This window comes from Pan troglodytes, chromosome 17, assembly GCF_028858775.2.
Source record: "Pan troglodytes isolate AG18354 chromosome 17, NHGRI_mPanTro3-v2.0_pri, whole genome shotgun sequence".
NCBI classification, from domain to species: Eukaryota; Metazoa; Chordata; class Mammalia; order Primates; family Hominidae; genus Pan; species Pan troglodytes.
The window spans coordinates 20,943,106-20,968,145 of record NC_072415.2 but is presented as its reverse complement, the minus strand read 5'-3'; the positions used below and the strand labels follow the sequence as shown (position 1 = coordinate 20,968,145).

The 25,040-nt window shown below is 36.6% G+C and overlaps 1 protein-coding gene across 2 annotated transcripts in view; it reads left to right on the top strand.

The window, feature by feature from the left end:
* Positions 1–24,780, top strand: part of VAPA (VAMP associated protein A) — a 41,071-nt gene extending 16,291 nt beyond the window's left edge. Inside the window, 6 exon segments of one of the 2 annotated variants that reach the window (NM_001280235.1) lie at positions 1,789–1,941; positions 6,089–6,192; positions 6,976–7,056; positions 14,882–15,016; positions 20,351–20,524; positions 24,007–24,780. In NM_001280235.1, coding sequence (NP_001267164.1) covers positions 1,789–1,941; positions 6,089–6,192; positions 6,976–7,056; positions 14,882–15,016; positions 20,351–20,524; positions 24,007–24,165 — 806 coding nt within the window. In that variant the 3' untranslated portion in view covers positions 24,166–24,780. 2 annotated transcript variants of the gene reach the window in all.
* The last annotated feature ends 260 nt before the right edge of the window (positions 24,781–25,040 follow it).

The following is a 25,040-nucleotide window of genomic DNA, read 5'->3' as shown; positions in this document are numbered from 1 at the left end:
CAACTCTTGTAGAGTTTGTTGATGAAAACTGACCCACAGTCATTTTAAAAATCAGTTTAAAAAATTATTTTACCTTAGTTTGGATAATTGGTACTTTTTAAAATTGGGGAGAATTAAAATTAAATTAATAAAACATTTAATTCTAAAAACTTACATAATTATGTTATGAAAATACATAAATATGTAATTAAAATAATTAGGCATTCACTATGGATTAGGATTGTTCAAAATTAAAATTTTGTGACATGTCTTTTTGTCATGTTACTAAGAAATTGGATCTTTATTTTAATCTGTGATTGCTACTAATGTTAAAGTCCTAGTCAAAATAGTCCTATAACATTTTACATTTTTAAGCGTTTGTAGTAATTATGGGTTTGAGAATGTTAAGAAATGGAATTTGCCTTTAAGACTTCTAGTTTTATCAGTTCAGAACGTATCTCCAGCCAGCCATTTTGTGGATTCATGTAGTGAAATGGACACATTGGAGTTTTCGTCTTTACTCTCATACTAGTTTTATGGTGGAGTTGTTAATCAGATGCTTTTCAAAAAGATTATGCAAGCTCTTGGGGTTGAAGAAGCAGCAAGGGTTGTATGTTGTAAATGGAATGATTAGTTTGGCCATATAATGAAGCAAGCAGTTCAGAAGATCATACTTTGTCATATGTATGCTTTTTTTTTTTTTAAATGCAGACCTGTTAGTTATATTAAAATGCTTTCTTTTCTATAACTGGTTCTCTGCCTTTCTATGCTTTCTTCTAATTTTCACTCATTTTTATCTCCTTCCTCTCATCCTAGTTCCAAATTTTTATTTATTAGAAAATATTTTACTACTAACAAACTTTAAGCATAGCATAAAATCATTTTGCTTCTTAGGGCTTGAAATAAGTGTCTTTTAATGACTTTGCCTTTGTAAAATTTTAAAAGACATGCTTGTTCTTAAGATTGAAATAAAGAAAAGAGAGCCTTTATAATAGTTGTCTTTGATTCCAGCCTTCTAGCTTTTTTAAAAAATACATAACTTTAAACGAATTGTTTTTAGAACGATTTAAAATTACTTTTGGAATACTTAGAACTGTGGTTATTGTTCCCAACTGGAACATGTTTTTATCTTCTTCCTCCAAATTAACAGGTATTTATTTTGTTGTCTAAATTAATCTGCATAATTTTTCTTCAGGCTTTTCTTCAGCAAAATGGATCAGCCTTTTGGGTTCTTTGTTTTGTAATTTTATGTTGTTTGGGTGCAGAACCAAAGCTTAAAAACTTTGTATCTAGAGCATATGGCATAATAAACACTTAACAAATATGTGAATGAATGAATGGATTGAATGAATGAACAAACAAAATTGAGGTGAAGCAAAAGCACTGATGTCATAGGGTGTAGGGTCTTCAGATGTAGAGATTTTTGCAGTTGGCCTAGTAAAATGAACTTGAAGATTGGCACTGGTTTGCAGACAACTGGGAAATTCTGTTATTTTCAGCAACGTATTAACATACTGTAAAAATACAGTTGTAAAGTTCATAGATCCAAAGTTTCATAGTACTTTTTTGATAGAAATCATACATGTTTATGGTAGAAATTTTGTGAAATACAGGGAATGAAGAAGAAAATATGACTTGTTTTTAAGTCTGCCACCTGGAGAAAGGCAGTGTTAGTAGCCATTTGGGATATTTATGCCTACAAATGTCAGCACTTAATTAAAATTGAGGTTATATATTTTCAGTTTTGAATCCTTCGTTGTTGAGAATCCAATTAAATTTTGTTTTCTCTTTAATTTTTAAACTTTACAGGCCCCTTCACAGATGTAGTCACTACAAATCTTAAATTGCGAAATCCATCGGATAGAAAAGTGTGTTTCAAAGTGAAGACTACAGCACCTCGCCGGTACTGTGTGAGGCCCAACAGTGGAATTATTGACCCAGGGTCAACTGTGACTGTTTCAGGTAGCAAATCATGTTCTGAATTTATGTACATTTGAATTTTGACCTTTTATGATTATGTTTTTGTTTAATAAGGTTTCATCTGGAGGGAGGGAAATAATTCTTATATTATTCGGGTTTTGCCTTTAAAGATGTCTTGTTACAGTACTATGCAAGCTGTTTCAGAAAATTTCTCACTCATCTTCTGTGTAGGGAGTGTGGTCAGTTTATAAGAAATTATTGTCAATTACAAACTTTATATCTAGTCTTTATTTCTACAGCTAACCACTACCTTCTCTGCCTTTGTTATTTTATCTTTGAAAAATTGTATCATTTTTCTGATGGGTCATTCTCCTTCAGATCATGATCATATTACACATTGCATGCAGCTATAGAAGTGTCATAGTTCTTTTGCTTAAAAAGGTGCAATGCCACTTTTTTGCCTACTGTGTCAAATCAGATGAGTCTTTATGCCTTTCATTGTAAATGTCAACAGTGTCCTGTGTGTGAAAACTTTATTTTTATTTTACTACTCTCTTATGTGTTTACTTGTCAAAGAAGTATGCTTGCCATATATGGATTACTTATTCCTGCTATGGAGTTGATACTGGTACCATATCTAATGCCCCCTATAAACTGTTTCTTTCTTTCTCAGTCCCTCTGACTTCACTAATATAGCTGAGAAATAGGAAATAGGAAGTAGATATGAGAACTTTTATGGTTCCATGTATTTTACTTAGGGGAGAACCTCTCAGGCTGCATTTACTCTTTCTTTACAGCAGTACTTCTCAACTCCCACTATATGCTGTAATAACACAGGGAGCAGGAACACACGTGGATTCATCTCTCCCAGATTGGAATCTCTAGGAGCATGACTTAGAAATGTTATATTTAGGCCGGGCGCGGTGGCTTATGCCTGTAATCCCAGCACTTTGGGAGGCCGAGGCGGGTGGATCACAAGGTCAGGAGTTCAAGACCAGCCTGGCCAAGATGGTGAAACCCCATCTCTACTAAAAATACAAAAAATTAGTCGGGTGTGGTGGTGGGCGCCTGTAGTCCCAGCTACTTGGGAGGCTGAGGCAGAGAATTGCTTAAAACCAGGAAGCGGAGGTTGCAGTGAGCCGAGACTGCACGAGTAAGACTCCGTCTCAAAACAAACAAACAAAAAAAGTGTACCTTAAAAAAAAAAAAGCCTGGGTGATCTTGATAAGTAATCCTAAGATATTATAATAATGCTGTATCAGTTTTCAAGTCCACAGCAGAATTGGGTACAGAGAGAGAGAACCCAGGGTAGGCTCATTGAGAGAGTATTTAGAGGTGGAGCCTGACTACAAAGGCCATGAAGGACAGACCATAGAGTTCTTGGTGACACTAAATCTTCCCTCAGCAGGTATAGCCAAAAACCTCAAGAGCTAGGAAAAAGATGTTTTAGTGAGTCTTGCGGTAAGGAGGCCTGGGAGGAGTGCTTTTCATGTTTCTTTGCTAAGTCTAATTCATCAGTTCCTGGGAAAGAGAGATGGGAAATAAAGATGAAGGAATGCATGCACTCTGCATGTTGCTGCTTTCTACTACATCTTTAAGCCTTTAGCACAATTGGAAGAAGAGAGAATTCTTTCTTTTTTGAGACAGTGTCTTGCTTTGTTGCCCAGGTAGGAGAGCAGTGGTGTGATCTCAGGTCACTGCAACTTCCGCCTCCCGGATTCAAGTGATTTTCCTGCCTCAGCCACTTGAGTAGCTAGGATTACGGGCGTGCGCCAACATGCCTGGCTCAGTTTTGTATTTTTAGTAGAGGCAGGGTTTCACCATGTTGGCCAGGCTGGTCTCGAACTCCTGACCTCAAGTGATCCGTCTACCTTAGCCTCCCCAAATGCTGGGATTACAGGCGTGAGCCACTGCGCCTGGCCAGAAGATATAATTATTTCAATCCACATGGCTAAAAATAGTTTATTGGTACAAACAGTTATATCCCCAGGAATCCATACAACTATGCAGAATGACTTTTTCTTTGAGGGGCCTAGATTGCTGGTTTCTGTGTATTAATATTTCTTGAGAAAACAACGTATCAAAACACTTTCTCCCACAGAAACCTGACTTATTAAAACCTTCAGACAAACTGGTTACTGATTATGCAAACATGCCCTTGGATTGTTCTACTTAGTTAGAATTTGGCTTTTCCAATTTTTAGTGTAGTGTATTTCCATTTACAGTCACTCAAAGCTATGCTTCTTCCAACAACCTTCTCTGGTTAATTCTCTGTACTACATGCTCATTTCTCTTTTTCCCTGTGTCCCTTTGACGCTTTGTTTTTTGAATTTGCTTCAATTTGTGCACATTTTTATATATGTTTTCAAGATCGTCTTTGTCTTGTTATGTGGTCTGCAACCTAAATTAGAGTATAACTCCTATAAACTTAACCATGTTGTAAGTTTTCGTTTTATTCACAAATTTTTGGTTCATAGTGATTGGCTTATAATCATTAACTCAGTGAAGGTTGCTAATGGAATTTTATTTAGCTTAAGCTGTATTCTGAGGCATTTTATCCAGTACATTTCCTGCTGCTGTGTATTTGGCCCCTTGAAAAAGTTGTCTTAACCTTGATAGCAGTTAATGGACTTCTCAGACACACCTTATGAATAAGACTTTATTACATAATTATTTCTTACATTTATTTACCCGTGTTTATCTTTTTGAAAGTGTAGAGATATATCTTAGAAATAATCTGAAGTTAGGGAAATAATTTCTATAATACCATGTACATATTTTGTGTAACTGTTGATTCATTCTTTGTATAGTCTGTTATATTGGACTCATTTTACATAAATTTAGCATGACTTACAACCACATGGAACCTTAGAAAACTTAAAAGACGAGAAATTATAAATGCTTAAAAATTGCTCACGCCTGTAATCCCAGCACTTTGGGAGGCTGAGACGGGCGGATCTTGAGGTCAGGAGATCGAGACCATCCTGGATAACACGGTGAAACCCCATCTCTACTAAAAATACAAAAAAATTAGCCGGGCATGGTGGCAGGTGCCTGTAGTCCCAGCTACTCGGGAGGCTGAGGCAGGAGAATGGCGTGAACCTGGGAGGCAGAGCTTGCAGTGAGCCGAGATTGTACCACTGCACTCCAGCCTGGGCGACAGAGCAAGACTCCGTCTCAAAAAAAAAAAAAAAAAACTTAAAAATTTTGAATGTTATTGAGACTGTAGAATAAATTTTAGAACTCAAGAGGCTATATGGTTTCCTTGTGTACTTTTGTTTTCTTAGAAGATTTAAATAAATTCATAAACTCTGAAATAGATGTTTATTTAAAATACATTTTTGAAAAATTAATTATATTAAAACAATATATGGGCCGGGTGCTGTGGCTCACGCCTGTAATCCTAGCACTTCGGGAGGCTGAGGAGGGCGGATCTCTTGAGCCCAGGAATTCTATACCAGCCTGGGCAAAATGACGAAAACCCTTTCTCTACAAAAAATACAAAAATTAGCTGGGCATGGTGGCATGTGGCTATAGTCTTAGCTATTTAGGAGCCTGAAGTGGGAGGATTGCCTGAGCCTAGGGAGGTTGAGGCTACAGTGAGCTGAGATTGCGCCACTGCACTGCAGCGCAGCCTCAGCCACAGAGTGAGACCCTGTTTTAAAAAACAAAAAACAGATGGTAGTGAGGTTTTAAGTTACTGAGTATTTCTCCTTTAAATATCTCAGTTGTATAATTTTAAATCAGAAAACACTAAAATGAAGCCTAAATTCATAGTTTTAATAACTTATATTTAATCTGAGCTTATAGGCATTATAGTTAACGTTGGCAAAGTTTTGAAAATTTTCACAAGCTGAGTTTAGAAAGGGCAAAATCATAGATTCATATTTAATTTTTAATTGTAATTGTTTATTTTGTTGGTTGTGCAAAACTTAGTAAATTAGAAAGACAGACAATTTAAAAATACTTGGGATCCATTAAGTTGATTCTTAAACATTCCAGTGTTTGGTTTCTTGAACCCTTCTTGGTTTTTTTAAAATTTGCATATTTGTGAAGTAATAGGAATACTATTGCCAGATACGGTTTAAGGCAAATCCCAGACTTAGTATAATTTAATCTGTAACTGTTTCAATGTATGTCTTTCAGACATGCAGGAGACAATATAATATATCCTTTTTTTCTTATTTAGTAATGCTACAGCCCTTTGACTATGATCCGAATGAAAAGAGTAAACACAAGTTTATGGTACAGACAATTTTTGCTCCACCAAACACTTCAGATATGGAAGCTGTGGTAAGTATAGAAGAAGAATTTGTTTTGGGAAGTGGAGTTTAAACTGTGGGTGTTGTTTAGCAGTCAGTAGAAAAACTTAATTTCTAAAAACTAAAAGTTAAATTTAGGTTTTTAAAAAACTGCCAATTTCTTCATTATAGATAATCCTAACTTAAAGAATGAAAGAATTTTTAAATAGTATTTTTTTTTAGAAACAATTTAGAAATGCTGCTACTGGCCTGGTGCAGTGGCTCACACCTGTAATCCCAGCCCTTTGGGAGGCCAAGACAGGAGTATCTCAAGCCCAGGAGTTCGAGACCAGCTCAGGCGACATGACAAGACCCTGTCTCTACAAAAACAAACAAACAGACAAAAAACAAAAAAAACCACCACAACAAAAATGAGCTGGGTATAGTGTTGGACGCCTGTAGTCCCAGCTACCCAGGAGGCATGGGAGGATTGATTGCTTGAGCCCAGGAGGGGCGACTGCACTCCAGCCTGGGAAACAGAATGAGACCAACTGGAAAAAAAGAAAAAAGAAAGAAATGCTGCTCCTAAGAAGAAAGTCCTATGGTTGCTAGTAATATCATCGTGATTTTAATGGATGGTGATAGTAACTCTAGGATTATATAAAGGTTCTGTGACATTAGCTGATAACAATGGCAGGGTGATCAATAAAGAGTGCACCAGTGTGTTTCAGCCAAGCCAGGCAGCTTCACTCATCTTTTAGCTGTCCCGTGAGGTGAAACTTACTTACCATGATCATACCTCCTATGTCTCATGTTTGGTTTTGTTTATTTTTAGTGGAAAGAGGCAAAACCTGATGAATTAATGGATTCCAAATTGAGATGTGTATTTGAAATGCCCAATGAAAATGATAAATTGGTAAGTAGGAGAATGTAAAAAAAATTGGGAGCCGTTGAGCTCTCAGTTCCTTTGATTAATTTTGCTTTTATTTTTGACCTTTGAGGTATGTGTGATATGGCTATTTCACTTCGTAAGACTCAGTGGTTAAGTTTTAAAAAACTTGGTATGCCTTTTTTTTTTTTTTTTTTTTTAAAGTAACATTTTGTTTATCCAAGAAGAAAGAAAGACTCACTTTTAGGTCAAGACTGCATCCTGGCGAAGAATCATTTAAGTCTACCAGATTTTTTTGTGACGTAAACCACTACAGGTTCTTTTTTAGAATGAGATGTGTATACATAATTTAAAAATACATATAAATTGCTTTTTGGCCACTATGTACCGGCAGTTTGGGGATAAATTCACTTACATGGACAGTTTATTCCAGGTTTAGTTATTCCTAGGTATTTTGCTCACTTTTGTTTTTAGTCAAATCCATCTGATTGTATTCTTTAGTAAATAATTATTATGTTGCTTACTCATTAGTGTAAGTCTAATACAATTTGGGGGACTGAGGGATGTATTTGTTTATTCAAAAACAAACAAAAAGTAGTCTGTGAATGTACAGAGTGGGTTGTAGTCACTTACCTTGTCCATTTCCCTGTCTGGATTGCAAATTTGAATCTTTTCCTATGGTGAGAGAGACTTGAAAGATAAATTTTTCTGTGTGTGTGACTTAATACATACAATAATATGGATAAATAGAATGGTTTGGCACAATTTGGTTACAATCTGACATGACTACTGCCCTTAATCTAGTGGCCATTTGCTCTATTGAAAAGTAAACATGCAGATTAAATATGTGGGCTCAGTTATTGTGTTCCTCTTTCAGGATAAGCAGAAATGAAAAGGTCTCTGATAATTAGGTGTTGACCAAATTATATTTTGAATTTTTAAAATGCCTCTTTTAAGTGATTTTTGAGGTATTTGCCAAAAGCAAAAAATTGTGAACACATGTATTCTCTCTGTAAAGTGAGTGTTAGATGGCCTGTGTATGCTTCCCATTTGGAGGTTTCCTTTTTTGCTTAGGCGGAGGGAAGCTAATAGCTTGCCCAGCTCTTACTGTTGAAACCAAGAAAACAAAACAGCATGTTGTCTGGATTGACTTTAAAAAAAAAAATTGGATATTTTCTCACTGAGAGTTTTATGTCATTTTTTACAGTAATTCGGTCAGTGTAAATCTATCTTCTATCTGGGCTTCTACTATGCTCTGGATAGCACACACTTTGAGATGTGTGAAAAGGATTGGAACCCCAGGTATTTGATACTGCTGATTAAGAGTAGCTCTCACTGGTTTAGAAACCAAACCAGAAGTTGATGGGAATGATACGGCAATGACAGTTGAACCTCGCCATTTACACATCTTGGGTGAAAAGAGCAGTTATGCCTACCTATTGGTCTAGCCCATAGTTATCCAAGAAAGTAGTTTTGGGTCTGTTTTAGTGCTTGAACAAATTCTGAATGGAGTTCCCAGAATCCCCTGCGGTGGAACTCGAGCAGGAGTAGTTTGAGCCTGGAACCTTTTCAGAGCAGGTATTACTAGTAACCTAAAAGCTGTTAAGTAACTTCAAAGTACTTTAGAGAATATCTGAGTCTGAACCTTGATTAGCTAGCTGCAGAATGTATTTTTACTAATTGGATTATCTGGACTTGTATATTAAATTGTAGGAAATATCTGCTAAAGATAATTTTTAAGATTTATTTTGAAAACTTAGAAGCACCTAGAAGAGTAGGTAGGAGGAGTACAGTGAACCTCTGTGAACTTATGAGCAGCTTTAACAATGACTAGTTTGTGGTTAAGCTTATTATATATAAATCCTGTTAATTCTCATCTTAGGTATTGTTTAAGGCAAATCCCAGACTTGGTATAATTTAATCTGTAACTGTTTCAATGTGTATTTTTCAAAGTACTTTAAAAAAAGAGATAAAACAGTTTTAATGACAATACTGTTACTGTGCCTTTAAAAATTTAGTATATCCTTAATATCAAGCTGTCCAGACAGCATTAAAACTTGTCACAAATGTCATTAAAATTTTTTTTTTCTGCAGTTTGTTTGAATTAGATGAAAATAAAGTCCAAATAGTTCTTATTTTTTTTTTGAGACGGAGTCTTGCTCTGTTGCTCAGGCTGGAGTGCAGTGGCACGATCTTGGCTCACTGCAACCTCTGCCTCCCGGGTTCAAGCAGTTCTCCTGCCTCAGCCTCTCTAGTAGCTGGGATTACAGGTGCACGCCTGGCTAATTTTTGTATTTTTTGTAGAGACCGGATTTTGCCAGGCTGGTCTCAAACTCCTGACCTCAGGTGATCCACCTGCCTTGGCCTCCCAAAGTGCTGGGATTACAGGTGTGAGCCACCCCGCCTGGCCAAGTCCAAATACTTCTATTGGATGATATGTTTCTTAAATCTCTTAGTTTGTTATGTTTCCTCTCTTTTTTTTTTTTTTTTTTGCAAATTATTGAATGTTTTTATTATTAAACTAGGTTTGCCTATAGACTTTCCCACAGAATTGATTTTGCTGATTCCATCCTTGTGGTGCTATTTAACCTTTTTTCCCTGTCCCTGGTATTTCCTGTGATCGAAAGTTTGAAATGAGTGGTTCTTATCCAGGGGCAATCGATTTGCTCCTCTGGGGACCGTGCTTGGAAACATTTTTGGTTTTCACAACTGAGAGGTAGGTAAGGGTGCTACAGGTAACCTGTTTAGTGGGCAGAGGCCAAGGATGCCTTTCAACTTCCTGTGATGCACAGAACAGCCTCCACAACAAGAATAATCTGGCTTAAAATGTCAGTAAAGTTGAGATTGAGACAGTATGACCTAGGTCTGTTAATTCATTTAAGATTGTCTGATGGTCATACTCTGTCATTCCTACTTCATACACTACTTACAATACTTGCGTAAGGAGAAACTTGTGCTTATGTAATATTTGGTTATTCAGTGGTAGAGTTTAAAAAGGCAGAACAAATGCCAAAGTTTCTCTTTAAAGGTTTTAAAAAATGAGTTGGTTTATAAGCATCCCACCTCGTGATGTACAGTTGATCTTCCACCTTCCATCCTTTCTTTCTTCCCTGCTTGCTTCTATATTGATAAAACTCATGAATTTAAACATATTTGAATTTTAACTCTTGGTAGTTAATTATTATTATTGATGCTCAAATTGCCTGGTAAGGAGACTTTTTAAATTGGTTCTTGAGTTTGTTTGACCCTCATAGTCTTTGGTAATTTTCTTGTCTAATGTGGCAAGATTTTTCCAGGTCTAGACCTGGAAAGAAGCTCAGGGCCATTTCAGTGGGAGATGGTATTTCAGAACTATAATCGACCGGGTACCTGTGACAAAATTGATTTTTAATTTTATCAAACTTTCTATTCATTTTTTTGACCAAGGTAAGAGTGGAGGCCCATTTTTCACTTGAAGGTACTTCTTCAAATGGTAAAATTTTAATGATAAAACTGTGTCAGCAGCATATAGGATGATGTGGATCCTTTTATTTCTTGGGGTAATGATTGCATTTTATGGTTGGATTATGTTGGGTAATTCAAAATGTGCAAAATCCAATACTGATCCTGAGAAGAATGGGTGGGTACTTCTATGAACCAGCTGAAGTGGTGTTTCAATTATAGCAATACATAAATACAGCTTATGACTTTGATGGCTCACTGGCCTCGTCATTATGATTTTTGATGGATGTTTTTGAGTGTTTATAATTTACATTTCAAGTTTTACACATAAAATGAGACTTAAAGATTGTAATATATCACCATTTCAAATTTATGTAATTCAAACTTGCAAAAATTGTGTCTATACTATTTAGGCTGGAAGTGGCCTTAATTGATTAATGTGTGTGTTAAAGAGAGGCTAAAACACAATTGTGTTTTTATAAGGCAGTATTTCCCAGTGTATTAGGTTGGAAGCATTCTGTAGACAGGTGAGCTTGGAAAAATACTGTAAATGTCTCCAAGAGGAATCACATTGCGTATTTGCCTATTAAAGGCTCTGAGAAAACGTAACGGTAAAGAAATATATTTAACCCAGTATTTTTTTTTAATTTAAAATAACCTAATTAACTTAGGAAATATCTGAGGTTCTGAAAAAATATACTTTGGGAAATACTATTCCTGCCTAAACTCACTGTTGTAGTATTAACTACCCTGCAGATTGTACAAGAAATGTTACTTACTGAGAAATGTGTTTAAACTCAGTGCAACCTGGCACAGACCCAACTCCATCTGGGTTGTTAGTTGATTATGTGACTTTCAAGTTAATCAGTTTAATGTTGCATCTCATCTTTTACAGAAAATATGAAATCTTAAGGTACCAAATCTGAAGTCTTATGATAGTACAAAATATATAAGAAGTTTTTGTTTCTAACAATTAAGGATAAAACCTTTTATGTCTATCTAAAGATAAACAAAACACCTCTTAATATTTTATTCATGTGGTAATAAGACCCTATTGATAATTGTATCCTGCTGTTTCTAGGTCAATATTCTCTATAGACGAAGTTGATAAAACTGGTTAAAAAAAAGTATCTTTGACATGTTGGTTTCTTTCTAGTATCTGTAGATAAAATTAGTAGTTAATATTCCTTTTCTTTGTTTAGCATGAAATTTGGCTCTTTGGAAATTAGGGCATTATTGGATAGTGTGATGCATAGATACAGTTTGTTAATTTACTTCAGATGAATTAATAAAATGCTGTATGATGCTGAATCCTGACTTACACAGTTGCTGAAATGACACTCCCTTATTCAAAGAAAATACATTTCTAAATGTGCAAGGTTAACAAAAATGGTTTGAAAACTGTTGGTGATGTATTTTTTAAAAGTATAGAGTAGAAAATATACTTTTTATCTTATAGTTATGATTGTGATATAGAGAATTCTTTGAGATCTTTTGACCCTTTATTCTTTTAGTTTATTAGTATGTTGTAAAAAGTGTGTTAACTTAAGCAAAATCAGTTTAGCTTTTAACTGTGTTGCTGGTAACAACTTAGGATTTAACGTAGAACTCTGTGGATGGCATTTGTATTTTTTTATTCAGCTTTATTTAGTGTTTAGAGCAGTGGACAAGTTCATAGGGGTTCCTTACACCTTTATTTTTTGTTTCAATATATGCATACATTATTAAATGATCACCACAGTCAAGCTAATTAACCTATCAATCACCTCAGATAAGCACCATTTTTATGGGTCACTTTATTTTAAAGAGTCGATCAAAATTTCATTTTTGGTAGTCAACTTAGAAAAATTTGGTTAGTGTTCAAAGCAGATTCTGCAATAACTATCATAATTGTTGATGCACTCTCCTCAAATATTGTAGAGATAACAAGTCTTGAACTTTATGATTTTTTTTTCCCTCACTTCCTCAGCCCCCCTTCCTGTATCTCTTTGCAGAAAGAAGTACGCTGGTATTTAAGTACTGTATTAGTCTATTCTCACATTGCTATAAAGAAATACCTGAGACTGGGTAATTTATAAAGAAAAGAGGTTTAATTGGCTTACAGTTCTGCAGGCTGTACAGGAAGCAGGGCGGCTTCTGCTTCTCAGGAGGCCTCAGGAAACTTCTAGTCATGGTGGAGGGCAAAGGGGGAGCAGATGCCTCACATGGTGGGAACAGGAGCAAGAGAGAGCGAAGGGGCAGTGCTACAGTCTTTTTAACAACTAGATCTCATGAGAACTCTTATCATGAGAACAGTATCATGGGGATGGTGCTAAACCATTCATGAAGGACCCACCCTCATGATCCAGTCGCTTCCCACCAGGTTCCACCTCCAACACTGGAGATTACAATTTGACATGGGATTTGCCGGGGGACACAGATCCAAACCATATCAAGTATGTTGTATGCGTATACCCCACTTGTTTGAGGATTTTGATCTTTTTATGGATGCTGTTAATTCTTGGGTGTTTACATGTTTGGAACACATGAAAAAAGAGTATGATGTTATTTTGTTGATTTCTTTAGACTTTTTAGGACCTTGATACTGAATATATAAGTAAGGAAATGATTGAAGGTTTGTGGTCATCTTATAGGGTGAAAAATGGAGGCAGCTTTAGAAGCACAGTGGCTGAGTCCATGTTTTTATTTTTATAGTTTAAATAAATCATTTATTTGTGACAAAACAATTCTCATTTATTTGAACCATCACTAAAGTATGGGCTACTTTTTGGGAAATAGCTTTCTGATTTGGATCATAGATAAAGTGCCCCAGGAAACTTAGGAACCCTTTCATTTTAGAACAAAAAGACTCAATATTTTTTCCTGGATAACAAGCATAAGCAAATACCATCCTTAAGCACACTAAGATGTGTCATTACCCTAGTCCTCGGGATCAGCAGGTGTGTGCCAATACATTTCATTTTGTTAATGGCCCCTAGTGTCTTCAGTTGAGTTGTTGTCAGTGCTAGTACTGAAAGCCATTGAGCCTGTTCCCTGTATTGTTGACAGCTGGAGGCACATGATACGAAAGCGCTATTGTACAAAATAGGGTTCTTTGAATTATTAGCTCTGTTTGGATTGTCAGCTCTGTATATACGTAATGTCCAATTAGTGGTAGTGGTTATTTTTTAAGGATCAAATGTGGTTTTATTATTTTTGAAGTTTTATGACCTATTCAGTTCTTTGTGTTCACTTCTAAAAAATTTTTGAGGCCTTAACTCTGACATTTTCTAAATTTCTTAAATGTATTGCATTTCATTTATGTCCTCCATCTGACATTTGAAGGTGACATATTTCCTTTTTTTTTTTTTTTTTTTTTTTTGAGACAGTGTCTCGCTCTGTCACCCAGGCTGGAGTGCAGTGGCGCGATCTCGGCTCACTGTAAGCGCCGCCTCCCGGGTTCACGCCGTTCTCCTGCCTCAGCCTCTCCAAGTAGCTGGGACTACAGGTGCCCGCCACCACGCCTGGCTAATTTTTTGTATTTTTAGTAGAGACAGGGTTTCACCGTGGTCTCAATCTCCTGATCTTGTGATCCGCCCACCTCGGCCTCCCAAAGTGCTGGGATTACAAGCGTGAGCCACCGCGCCCGACCTTGAAGGTGACATATTTTCTAGAAAAAAATACTGATTTTTTAAAAATGAAGACTGAGGGGCTGTAAAGAACAGGGATTTCAGGGGTCTTATAAAGGGATTTCAGGGGTCTTATCATAAAATGGTTGAATATACATTATTTTCTGTTGAGACAGAACAAATGGGGTATCAGTAAGTATAATTAGGGAATCCCTTTCCCACCTGTTTGTATAATACAGTATTACTTTTATCTATTAAAGGAATTTGAAAAGAAAGGAAGAGAACTATGGACTTAATGGTTATATGAGTCTTTAAGTGTTTATTGGCCTGGGATGTGTGTGAGAGAGTGAGTGTATTGGGGGATAGGCTTTAAGTACAAGAGAGGTTTATGAAATTGTTGAGATTGAGTGTTATCAAAGATAAGAAGACATACAAGTGCTTGTTTTTCAGATTATTGACAATTATTAATTAGTAAACATTAAAAGCCACAAAGAATTAGATGGTATTCATTTTAAAACAATGTAAGGCTGGCATAAATTTTAATAAAGTATGTACATTTAATAGGTGCATGTAATGCAAGTAGATTATATCTAATTTTGTTTGGGAAATATAAAAAGCGAGTTCAGAAACTGTACTTTTGCTTTAACATAGCTATTATTAGTATTGTTTCTTATGCATTAATGCATTTTTATAAAGTGTTAATGTTTAGAGCCTAATGCTTTCTGTGTCAGTCATTCCCAATATCATGCAGAAGAAATCAGAGTTCGGTGGAATCTGAGAATATGTTTCCCATGCCATCTCAGGGTATAACTCCACCAGGGAATGCTCCGACTGTCACTTCAATGAGCAGCATCAACAACACAGTTGCAACACCTGCCAGTTATCACACGAAGGATGACCCCAGGGGACTCAGTGTGTTGAAACAGGAGAAACAGAAGGTTTGTTATAGGGAGTTAACAGACTTAGGAGTCTACTAGTGTCAATGGTTAAGTTAATGTAGATACCTAGCAGATAAGTGGTATTGTGAGTATGTTGTATGAAGTAGATAGAATTGAACTATGCCTAAAATTACAATAAAACTACAAAGCACTTTAAAAATCATGCATACAAACTATTCTGTTCTAAAAAACTTCTGAACTTAACTAAAATCTGTATAGTGAGCAGAACAGTATAAGTGTGAACATTATGAAGTTGCTGTAATTTTTTTCTTTGAGATTTGGGGAATATACTCTTTTTTTTTTTTTTTTTTCCGAGATGGAGTCTCACTCTGTCACCCAGGCTGGAGTGCATGGCACAATTTCAGCTCACTGCAACCTCTGCCTCCCCGGTTCAAGGGATTCTCCCACCTCAGCCTCCTGAGTAGCTGGGACTACAGGCACGTGCCACCATGCCTGGCTAATTTTTGTATTTTTTTGGTAGAGATGGGGTTTCACCATGTTGGCCAGGCTGGTCTCATTAAACTCCGACCTCAGGTGATCCACCTGTCTTGGCCTCCCAAAGTCCTGGGATTATAGGCGTGAGCCACCACATGTGGCAACCCCACAGTTTTAACAGATTGTTTATACTTTGATTTGGTTTTGCAGATGATATGCATACTAAGGCTTTAAAAAATTATCTAAATGTTTAATACTTTTTTGTTTTTGTGATTGGGAATTATTTACTTCTGGGAGTCATGATCCTAAAGAAACAGTAAATTGGCTGTTTAGAGTGGGAAAAAAAAACTTCAGGTAACCTTGTTACTTAAATCCTGTCTCTTAATTCATAGGTTAAGACCTTAATTTTGCCTCTCTCGGTTTATGACAGTACTCTTGACTTTAGCCTTTTAACTCCCTTTATGTGCGTTTTTATCCATCACTCCTGTTAGTTGTAAGAATGTAGCCCCACGTTTATGTCTTTTATCTCCTTTGTTCTTCCCAAGGCTTCTTTGCAAACTTTTTCTTGTATTTCCAATTCCTAGTTCCCTCTTTTTCTAATTAACCCCCAGTAAAAATACTTGGAATATTAGAACTGAAATTCTGATGGTTAAAAAAGAATACAGAAGTACAGTCATGCATCTGTTAAGGATGGGGATATATATTGAGAAATGCGTTGTTAGGTGATGTGTTGTATAAACATCATAGAGTGTACTTACAAAAACCTATATATGGTATTGCCTGTTGCTCCTAGGCTACAGACTTGTATAGCCTGTGGCTGTACTACAATGGTAAGTATTTGTGTATCGAAACAATCTACACTGAGCTTATTCAACCTGCAGCCTGCGGCCCACACGTGGCCCATGATGGCTTTGAATCCGGCCCACCTCAAATTCGTAAACTTTCTTAAAACACTATGAGATTTTTTTTTTTGTGATTTTTTTTTTTAATAGCTCATTAGTTATTGTTAGTGTTAGTGTATTTTATGTGTGGCCCAAGACAATTTTTCTTCCAGTGAGGCCCAGGGAAGCCAGAAGATTGGACACCCGTGACTATACACAGAAAAGGCGCAGCAAAAATATGGCATAAGAGATAAAATTGTATACTTGCATAGGGCACTTACTGTGAATGGATCTTGCAGAACTGGAAGTTGTTTTGGGTGGGTCAGTGAATGAGTGGTGAGTGAATGGGAAGGCCTAGGACATTACTGTACACTGTAGACTTTATAAACACTGTACACTTAGGCTACATTTATTAAAATTTTTTTCTTTAATCTTAGCTGTCCGTAACTTTTCATAAACTGTAAAATTAAAATTTTTGACATAAAGCACAAGCACAGTGTATAGATAAATAAAAATATCTTTTTAATGTCCTTATTCGCTGCCTTTTTCTATTTTTTAAATAAGATTTTTAAAAAAACTTCTTAAGACTAAGACATAGCACACACATTAGTCTAGGCCTGCACAGGGGTGGGATCATCAGTATCACTGCCTTCCACCTCCACATCCTGTCTCACTGTAATGTCTTCAGGGACAGTAACACGCATGGAGCTGACATCTCCTATGTTAACAGTGCCTTCTGGAATACCTCCTGAAGGACCTGCTGGAGTCTGACTTAGTGTCCTTTTTGTTTTCATAAGTAGAAGGAGTACACTCTAAAATAAATGATAAAAAGCATAACACAGTAAATACATAAACCTGTAACATAGTCATTTATTACCAAGTATTCTGTATTGTACATAAATCATATGTGCAGTACTTTTATATGACTGGAGTACAGTATGTATATTTACACCAGCATCACCACAAACATGTGAATAATGTATTGTGATAAGACCTCACTAGGTAATAGGAATTTTTCAGTGCCATTATTATTGTATGGGAACACTATCATATGTACGAATCATTGTTGACCAAAACATCATTATACAGTACATGACTGGACAACTCATAGATGGAGGATTACTGCAGATAGGCTAAATAATATAGTGGAAACTGGACAAGATTGGTTTATTGTTTTAGTTGATACACACCTTGACCTTCCAGCTTATTCTGAATTGCAGTGTTAAATGTAAGGTTACCATTCATCAATTTACTAAGAGTCACAGCATGTTGAATCTCTCTGGTGTGCTTGTTTCATGGTTCTCAGAACAACCAGTCTTTTCTTTCTGGACCAGTTTGAAGCAACTCTCAAGAAACAAGCTGTTTTATTGGAGCCAAACCTCACTAATAGAGGTCCTGGATGGAAGCATATACTTAAAGTTACACCTGCTTAATTTTTTCCATCAGGCTCTTCAGATTGTCACTCCATGCATGACTCAAAGCCCACCCTCCCATCACACTTCCCCCCATTACATATACATATATAGCATAACATATACATATGTAGCATATGTATATGTAAATAAATTAGATTTTCTTGCACCTGTTATGTATGTTCACTGGTTTGTAAGGGGCCTAGGTAGTATGTGATATAACTTATTGGGCACACTTTTGAAGTGTGTTTCGGCTTCACTGTATTCTTTGCATTCTATTCTCTTTATGCTCCACATATTGGTTATCATTTCTTCTCCTTTTTGTTACAAAAGCAGTATAACATTTTTAAGAGAAATTCAACAACAAAAAAATCTAATTCTATTTGCTTAGATAAATTCTAATCTAATTCCAAGTCTAATTCTATTAGAATTAGAAAAATCTAAATCTAATTCCAATCTAGTTATCTTTTTATGGAATGTCTTCCTATGGACATGTTATTTAAAATTTGAAAGAATGGAAAGCTGCCCATCAAATGCTTAACAAAAGTGAAATGTTTAATTTTGGCAAGGCATAGAATAGAATATTTAATGACATGTCATTTAATAATAGTAATATAAATAATAGTTTTGTTGATTTGACAAGATTGTGGGAAATGACTTTTTCCCTTCCCTCTGTAATTTAAAATTTTATGCAATGTAAAGAATTTAAAAATAATCAGTTGTCGAGCTTGATGATTCTTTTAGTTTTTTTTCTCTTTGGTGTTGACCCCATGTATATCTTTTTTTCCCCCTTTTGGAGACAGGGTCTCACTCTCACCTGGGCTGGAGTGCAGTGGCATGATCTCGTCTCATTGCAACCTCCACTTCCTGGGCTCAAGCCACCTCAGTCTCATGAGTAGCTGAGATTACAGGTGCACACCACCATGCCTGGCTAATTTTTAAAATTGTTTTTTGTAGAGACAGGGTCTCCCTCTGTTGCTCAGGCTGTTCTTGAACTCCTGGGCTCAAGCAGGCCACCCATCTCGGCCTCCCAAAGTGTTGGGATTATAGACATCAGACATGGTGCCCTGCTTCATCCTCTTTAAGTTTTTATCAGTTTTCTGGTATGAGTATGATACTTTTCCCCAATTTTTAACCAAAACCTGAAAGTTCTTCTATTGCCATATTGGTGGCCATTGCCACCTCCTTTATAGAGGAAGTCAGTGTGCCAACCTCATTATCAGAAGTTGGATTTGTGCTAGGATAGAATTTGACCACACTGAAAATCACAGATGAGTTCTAACTACTATTAAGGAAAAGAACAGGAAAAAGTATTGGCAGGGTAAAATATATCTGAAACAGTTCTTTAATAATAGGGGTGGCTATTATTAGATTGGTTGGGGTGGGAGAAATGGGGGTGAAGAACAAAAAAGCTAGCAAGAGAAAAACTCAGAGAAAGAATTGAAGTAGGCTTCTTTAAAACGTTTCTTAACTGGGAAGCTTGAAGAAAAATGGAAGAATCTGCCGACAGGTCACATACATACTGTTGTTCATTAGAACCTCATTATAAATTTTCATTTTTAAATAGATTTTACATGGATTTAGGCATACTAATCAAATCACATCCCCTTCATAAGAATAACAAGTTTTGCCCTTTGAACAATCTGTTTATACTTAATATAAAATTGGCAGCTGGGATGGTGTGGTAGGTGTGCAGCCTCTGATAAATCTTATAAAATGAATATTGTGGAATGCCATAAAGTTGATTTAGTAAATGTCTTTTTTAGCAGTTTATAGCTGAATAAAGCAGATTTTACCTAAAATTATTTTAAAGCAAGTAAATTTAATTAAAATGAAAAAAGCTTGTTACACTAATACTGCTACGATGTGTGGTGACATAAATGCTGTTGGAGTGAAGGATGTTGGGGTACTTTAGACAACGGGCTGAAGAATACATAGGTGCTGTCATAGATATTTATCTCCAGGCCTTCACTGGCTTCAAATGGTTCAATGTTGGTGAGGATTAAGATTTTGGGGCTCATAGTCTTCAAAGCATGCTAAGTGCTACTGTGATGTTGAATCACATGAATTAAAGCAAACAGCATTACTAAAGATGACAAATTAATAGAAGTTAGCTTTTCTTGGGCATGTTTTTTCTTAGGTAGTTTCTGATTTTATTGGAATGATTACGATAATATCCCCCTACCCCCCAGAACCTTATTTGAATTGCAGAACCAGAGCACGGAAAATGACCTTCAATGGATTTTGTTGATGTCATTCAGCATACTTTCATTGAATAACTACTCTTGACCAAAGTGCTGGTTTTAGGGGTAAATACAAAGAGAGATGGCTCTTGCTCTCTCAGCCTTTGAAGTATTACAGGAAAGAACTTGAACAATAATTATTAAGATACATAATAAAGTGCTATGGTAGAGGTACGTGCCAGGGATTATGGGAATAGAGGGAGTGGGCTGGTTATTTAGACTAATCTGACTGCTGACATGTACTGATTTAGGCCTTTTAAAGAGTTTTTCATGAACAAAGATGTAGAATTTATATTGTTATTTGTTTAAAACCTGTAAGGAGATTTGGTTAGTTAAAAAATTCCCAATATCTTTGTAATGCAGAATGACATGGAACCTAGCAAAGCTGTTCCACTGAATGCATCTAAGCAAGATGGACCTATGCCAAAACCACACAGTGTTTCACTTAATGATACCGAAACAAGGAAACTAATGGAAGAGTGTAAAAGACTTCAGGGAGAAATGATGAAGCTATCAGAAGAAAATCGGCACCTGAGAGTAAGTTCTGTTGGTTGAAAATAAATTGATTGAAATGAAGGTATAGGACATGTGAGTGTTATTAGGCCATTTTAGCAATTAGCTTTTAAATTTTTCCTTGGTCAGTTCTTTCTTCTTTTCCCCAGTGCCTTTGCTCCCCACCCTACTCCTCTTTTAACAGTCTTCCCGTGGTTTCTCATTGCTGCAAGTTCCTTACTTTAGCACACATTCTAATTATTTGTGATCTGGCCTGCAGCATTGCCAGCTTCTGCTCTTGTTTCTCATGTCCTTCCCATTTTATGCCCTAGTCATACTGAACTGCCTAGGATTGTGTTGTCCCACATCATAGCCATTAGTCACCTAGGGCTGATGAGCACTGAAATGGGATTTGTTCAAATTGAGCTGTGCTGTTGAGTGTAAAATACTGATGTTGAAGAGTTAGTACAGAAAAAGGTAGAATCTTTTTTTTTTATGGTTACATACTGAAATAGTAGTTTGGGTATATTGGGTTGAATCAAATATATTATTAAAATGAATTTTACCCATTTCTTTTTACTTTTTAAATGTACTGTTGGAAAATTTAACTTTACATACGGGGCTCACATTTGAAGCTCACATTGTATTTGCGTGGGGCAGCATTGGGCTGGAGTATGCTGGAGAAGCATCTGTTTATCACCCCTCTTTGCTTTAGTGTAAGCTCTTCACTGTGACTGGAAAGGCCCAGAACCCTGCCCCTCCCGACACAGCACATACACACATTGACGTTTTGCTACTACAGTATATAGCCTTTGCTGGGACCCTCTCCAAAAGAAGAAAAAAATCGATTTGTCATGTCTGCTTTGTGCCTCCACTATGCTGATCGCCTTCTACTGCTCTTACTTGTTAGAGGCCTTTCTCCCTCTAGTGGGCAGTAATTGCCTTGGGGGCAAGGGCAGTGCTTCATTTATCTCTGCATTCACCATACAAGCATGTGGTAGTCATTCATGTATTTGATTGAATTAAATGGATGGCGAAGGAGGACTGATTTGAATATGTCTGAAATTTATGAATAATTTGTCTTTGACAAGTAATTACTTGTTTCAAGACCTAAATACCTATACGTTGCTCTCTAGGCTTTGTTTGAAGCTCTTTGCAGCAAAGTAGATGATAGAAAAATGTATGTAACTAAAATAAGCTAAATGATGGGAGTTATTTGATTATGCCTTTTGTTAGGTGTATGTAGGAACTACACTCTAAATTAAAGGCACTGTGTTTTAAGTAAATCTGTGAACTCCTTTGCTGAAATGCTTTTTAAAGTGAATTTTTGTGTCTCTTCATGCTTGATATTTCATAGTACCCCCTCGAGGGGTACCCGTCTGCTTCCAAGCACTTGTCTGGGTAGCGGAAAGAATATCTTTATTTCACACCTACACGCCATGGATCTTTTAAAGGATGTTGTTGGTTACTTTTACTTTATCTGCCATGACTTCCATAGTTCTGTTCTTTGATAAAGATGTGCTCCTTAGGGTGCTCAATAGATTTCTTTCAAAAGCCACTGTTTACCTCTGGCAGGGAGGGGAGAAGTGGAAACAGTGAGAATGACATAGGTGTGGCAGGGCTGGAAAATAGGAAGAGTGAACCAGGGAAGTAGGTGAGAGAGACTTTATTCCTGGTTTCTACTCTTTTTATGCTAATGTTCTGTATGAGATTTTATTTGAGAGATGATTCTGCTGCTGGAAAAGTAAAACAAAAAAGCTGGGCTGGGCGCGGTGGCTCACACCGGTAATCCCAGCACTTTGGGAGGCTGAGGCGTGTGGATCACCTGAGGTCAGGAGTTCCAGACCAGCCTGGCCAACGTGGTGAAACCCCGTCTCTATTAAAAATACAAAAATTATCCGGGTGTGGTGGTGGGTGCCTGTAATCCCAGCTACTTGGGAGGCTGAGGCAGGAGAATCACTTGAACCCAGGAGGCAGAGGTTGCAGTGAGCGAGATCACGCCATTGCACTCCAGCCTGGGTGACGAGCAAAACATCGTCTCAAAAAAAAAAAAACAAAACCCTTGAAGACCCACTGGCTTACAGAATTTCAGACCCTATACACAGGCCCATCATAATTTTTTGCCAGGTTCACTTTCTTGCTCCTGTCTGTTCACTATCCCTTTTAATTCCCCTAGCCCTGTGGTTCTTAATTCACACTGCATGTGAATCACCTAGTGAGCTTTAAAAAGTTACAATTGACCAGGCTTTCCCCAGACCTAATGAATCACAATCACAGGAGTATTAAAAGTTCTGTAGATGTTTGTGATGTGTAGCTGAAACTGAGAATTACTGTTTATATAGGACTAATTAGCATGAGACCAAAAAAACCCAACTCCAGAAAATCCAGTAATGCAAATAAAACTGTGCCATTAGGTGTACTCTTTTAGTTAGTGTTTATTTATAAGCACAATAAAGGAATCATGGGAGAAAATATTGCCTTGTACTGAAAAAAGTAAAAAACTGTCCTGCCATTTATCAGATTGGTTAACAGACAGAGATAAAGACAACTGTGTAGTTAACAGGTATTAGTATTTTTCCCAAGGTTCACATTGCACACAGTGTCATAACAGCCTCCTGCTTGGAGTGACTTCTGCTTTCTTCTGAGAAACCTTCTGCTCTAAAGACATAGTGCTGTGTGAAGCCATATCAGCAAGAATGAAGCAGCCTACTCTTGACTGGAGGATCTAAGTCATTTTGACACAGAGAAGCACCCTCATTTTCCAGTCCTGGTGCAGAGCTTCAGATAAGGGTTTCCTATGTACATTTCTCATCTAAATTTGTAGTTTCTGAAGAAACAGTATTCTTTCTCTGCTTTGCAGTCGAGACCTGGTGCTACCACTTTACACACAGCCCTCTGCTTTGCTTTGAGCATATAAAAACACTGTTACTTAAATTTCACGCTAAACTGTTTCCTTCCCCCAAATTCTGTGATACCGTATCTCTGTTTATGGCAAGAACACCCTTTTGTGCCTCTGCTGTTCCGGTTGCTTAGTTGCAGTGGGTCAGTAAACCCAAATGGCAGACTACAGGTCTGGGTAGTTTTTGGCTGATTGGGCTAGGACGGATGTAACTGATTTTAAATACCATGGGCCACCTTGGAAGTACTCTTCTTTAATTATATTTTTAGTGGGATTTAAAAAAAGGTAAATATAGCCTATCTAACTTTTGTTTTTTAGGAATACATTTCTCAGCTCCAGTTTTAAAAAATCAGTGTTATTGAGGTATAATTTATATCCCATGGAGACACCCACTGTGAGTGTACAATTCGTTGATACATAGAACTTTGTAACCATCACTATAGTTCAGTTTTAGAATGTCCATCCACCCCCGGAAAGTTTCCTTTTGTGGTTAGCAGTTAATCCCTGTTTCCATCCCCAGCCATAGGCAACCACTAATCTACTTTCCGTCCCTATAGATTTTTAGCTCCAGTAGTCTCGTTAGTATGCTTGTTTTTAAAAACCTTTTGTGTGTGTGTTTTTTTTCTAGGATGAAGGTTTAAGGCTCAGAAAGGTAGCACATTCGGATAAACCTGGATCAACCTCAACTGCATCCTTCAGAGATAATGTCACCAGTCCTCTTCCTTCACTTCTTGTTGTAATTGCAGCCATTTTCATTGGATTCTTTCTAGGGAAATTCATCTTGTAGAGTGAAGCATGCAGAGTGCTGTTTCTTTTTTTTTTTTCTCTTGACCAGAAAAAGATTTGTTTACCTACCATTTCATTGGTAGTATGGCCCACGGTGACCATTTTTTTGTGTGTACAGCGTCATATAGGCTTTGCCTTTAATGATCTCTTACGGTTAGAAAACACAATAAAAACAAACTGTTCGGCTACTGGACAGGTTGTATATTACCAGATCATCACTAGCAGATGTCAGTTGCACATTGAGTCCTTTATGAAATTCATAAATAAAGAATTGTTCTTTCTTTGTGGTTTTAATAAGAGTTCAAGAATTGTTCAGAGTCTTGTAAATGTTATTTTAATAATCCCTTTAAATTTTATCTGTTGCTGTTACCTCTTGAAATATGATTTATTTAGATTGCTAATCCCACTCATTCAGGAAATGCCAAGAGGTATTCCTTGGGGAAATGGTGCCTCTTACAGTGTAAATTTTTCCTCCTTTACCTTTGCTAATATCATGGCAGAATTTTTCTTATCCCTTGTGAGGCAGTTGTTGACTGAGTTTTTCATCCTTACAATCCTGTCCCATGGTATTTAACATAAAAAAAAAATAAAACTGTTAACAGATTCTTGCTCGATAGCTTGTTTGTGTCTGTCGTGTTATTAGAGGGAACTCCACTATATATGGTCACTTGAAATTATGATGCAAAGGTTTCTCTTGCATTGAAACCCTCTTGGATATTACAGTATTTTTAATTGAAAGTCCTAATTCTGTTAAGGAAAGGAGTTGATTAAATTTTAAGGTACTACTGGTATTTTGGGAGATTATAATCAGTTTGTTTTCAAGATAATAGAAAATAAGGTCCATGAGAATAGAAGTTATGTGATTTCAGTGAGTTG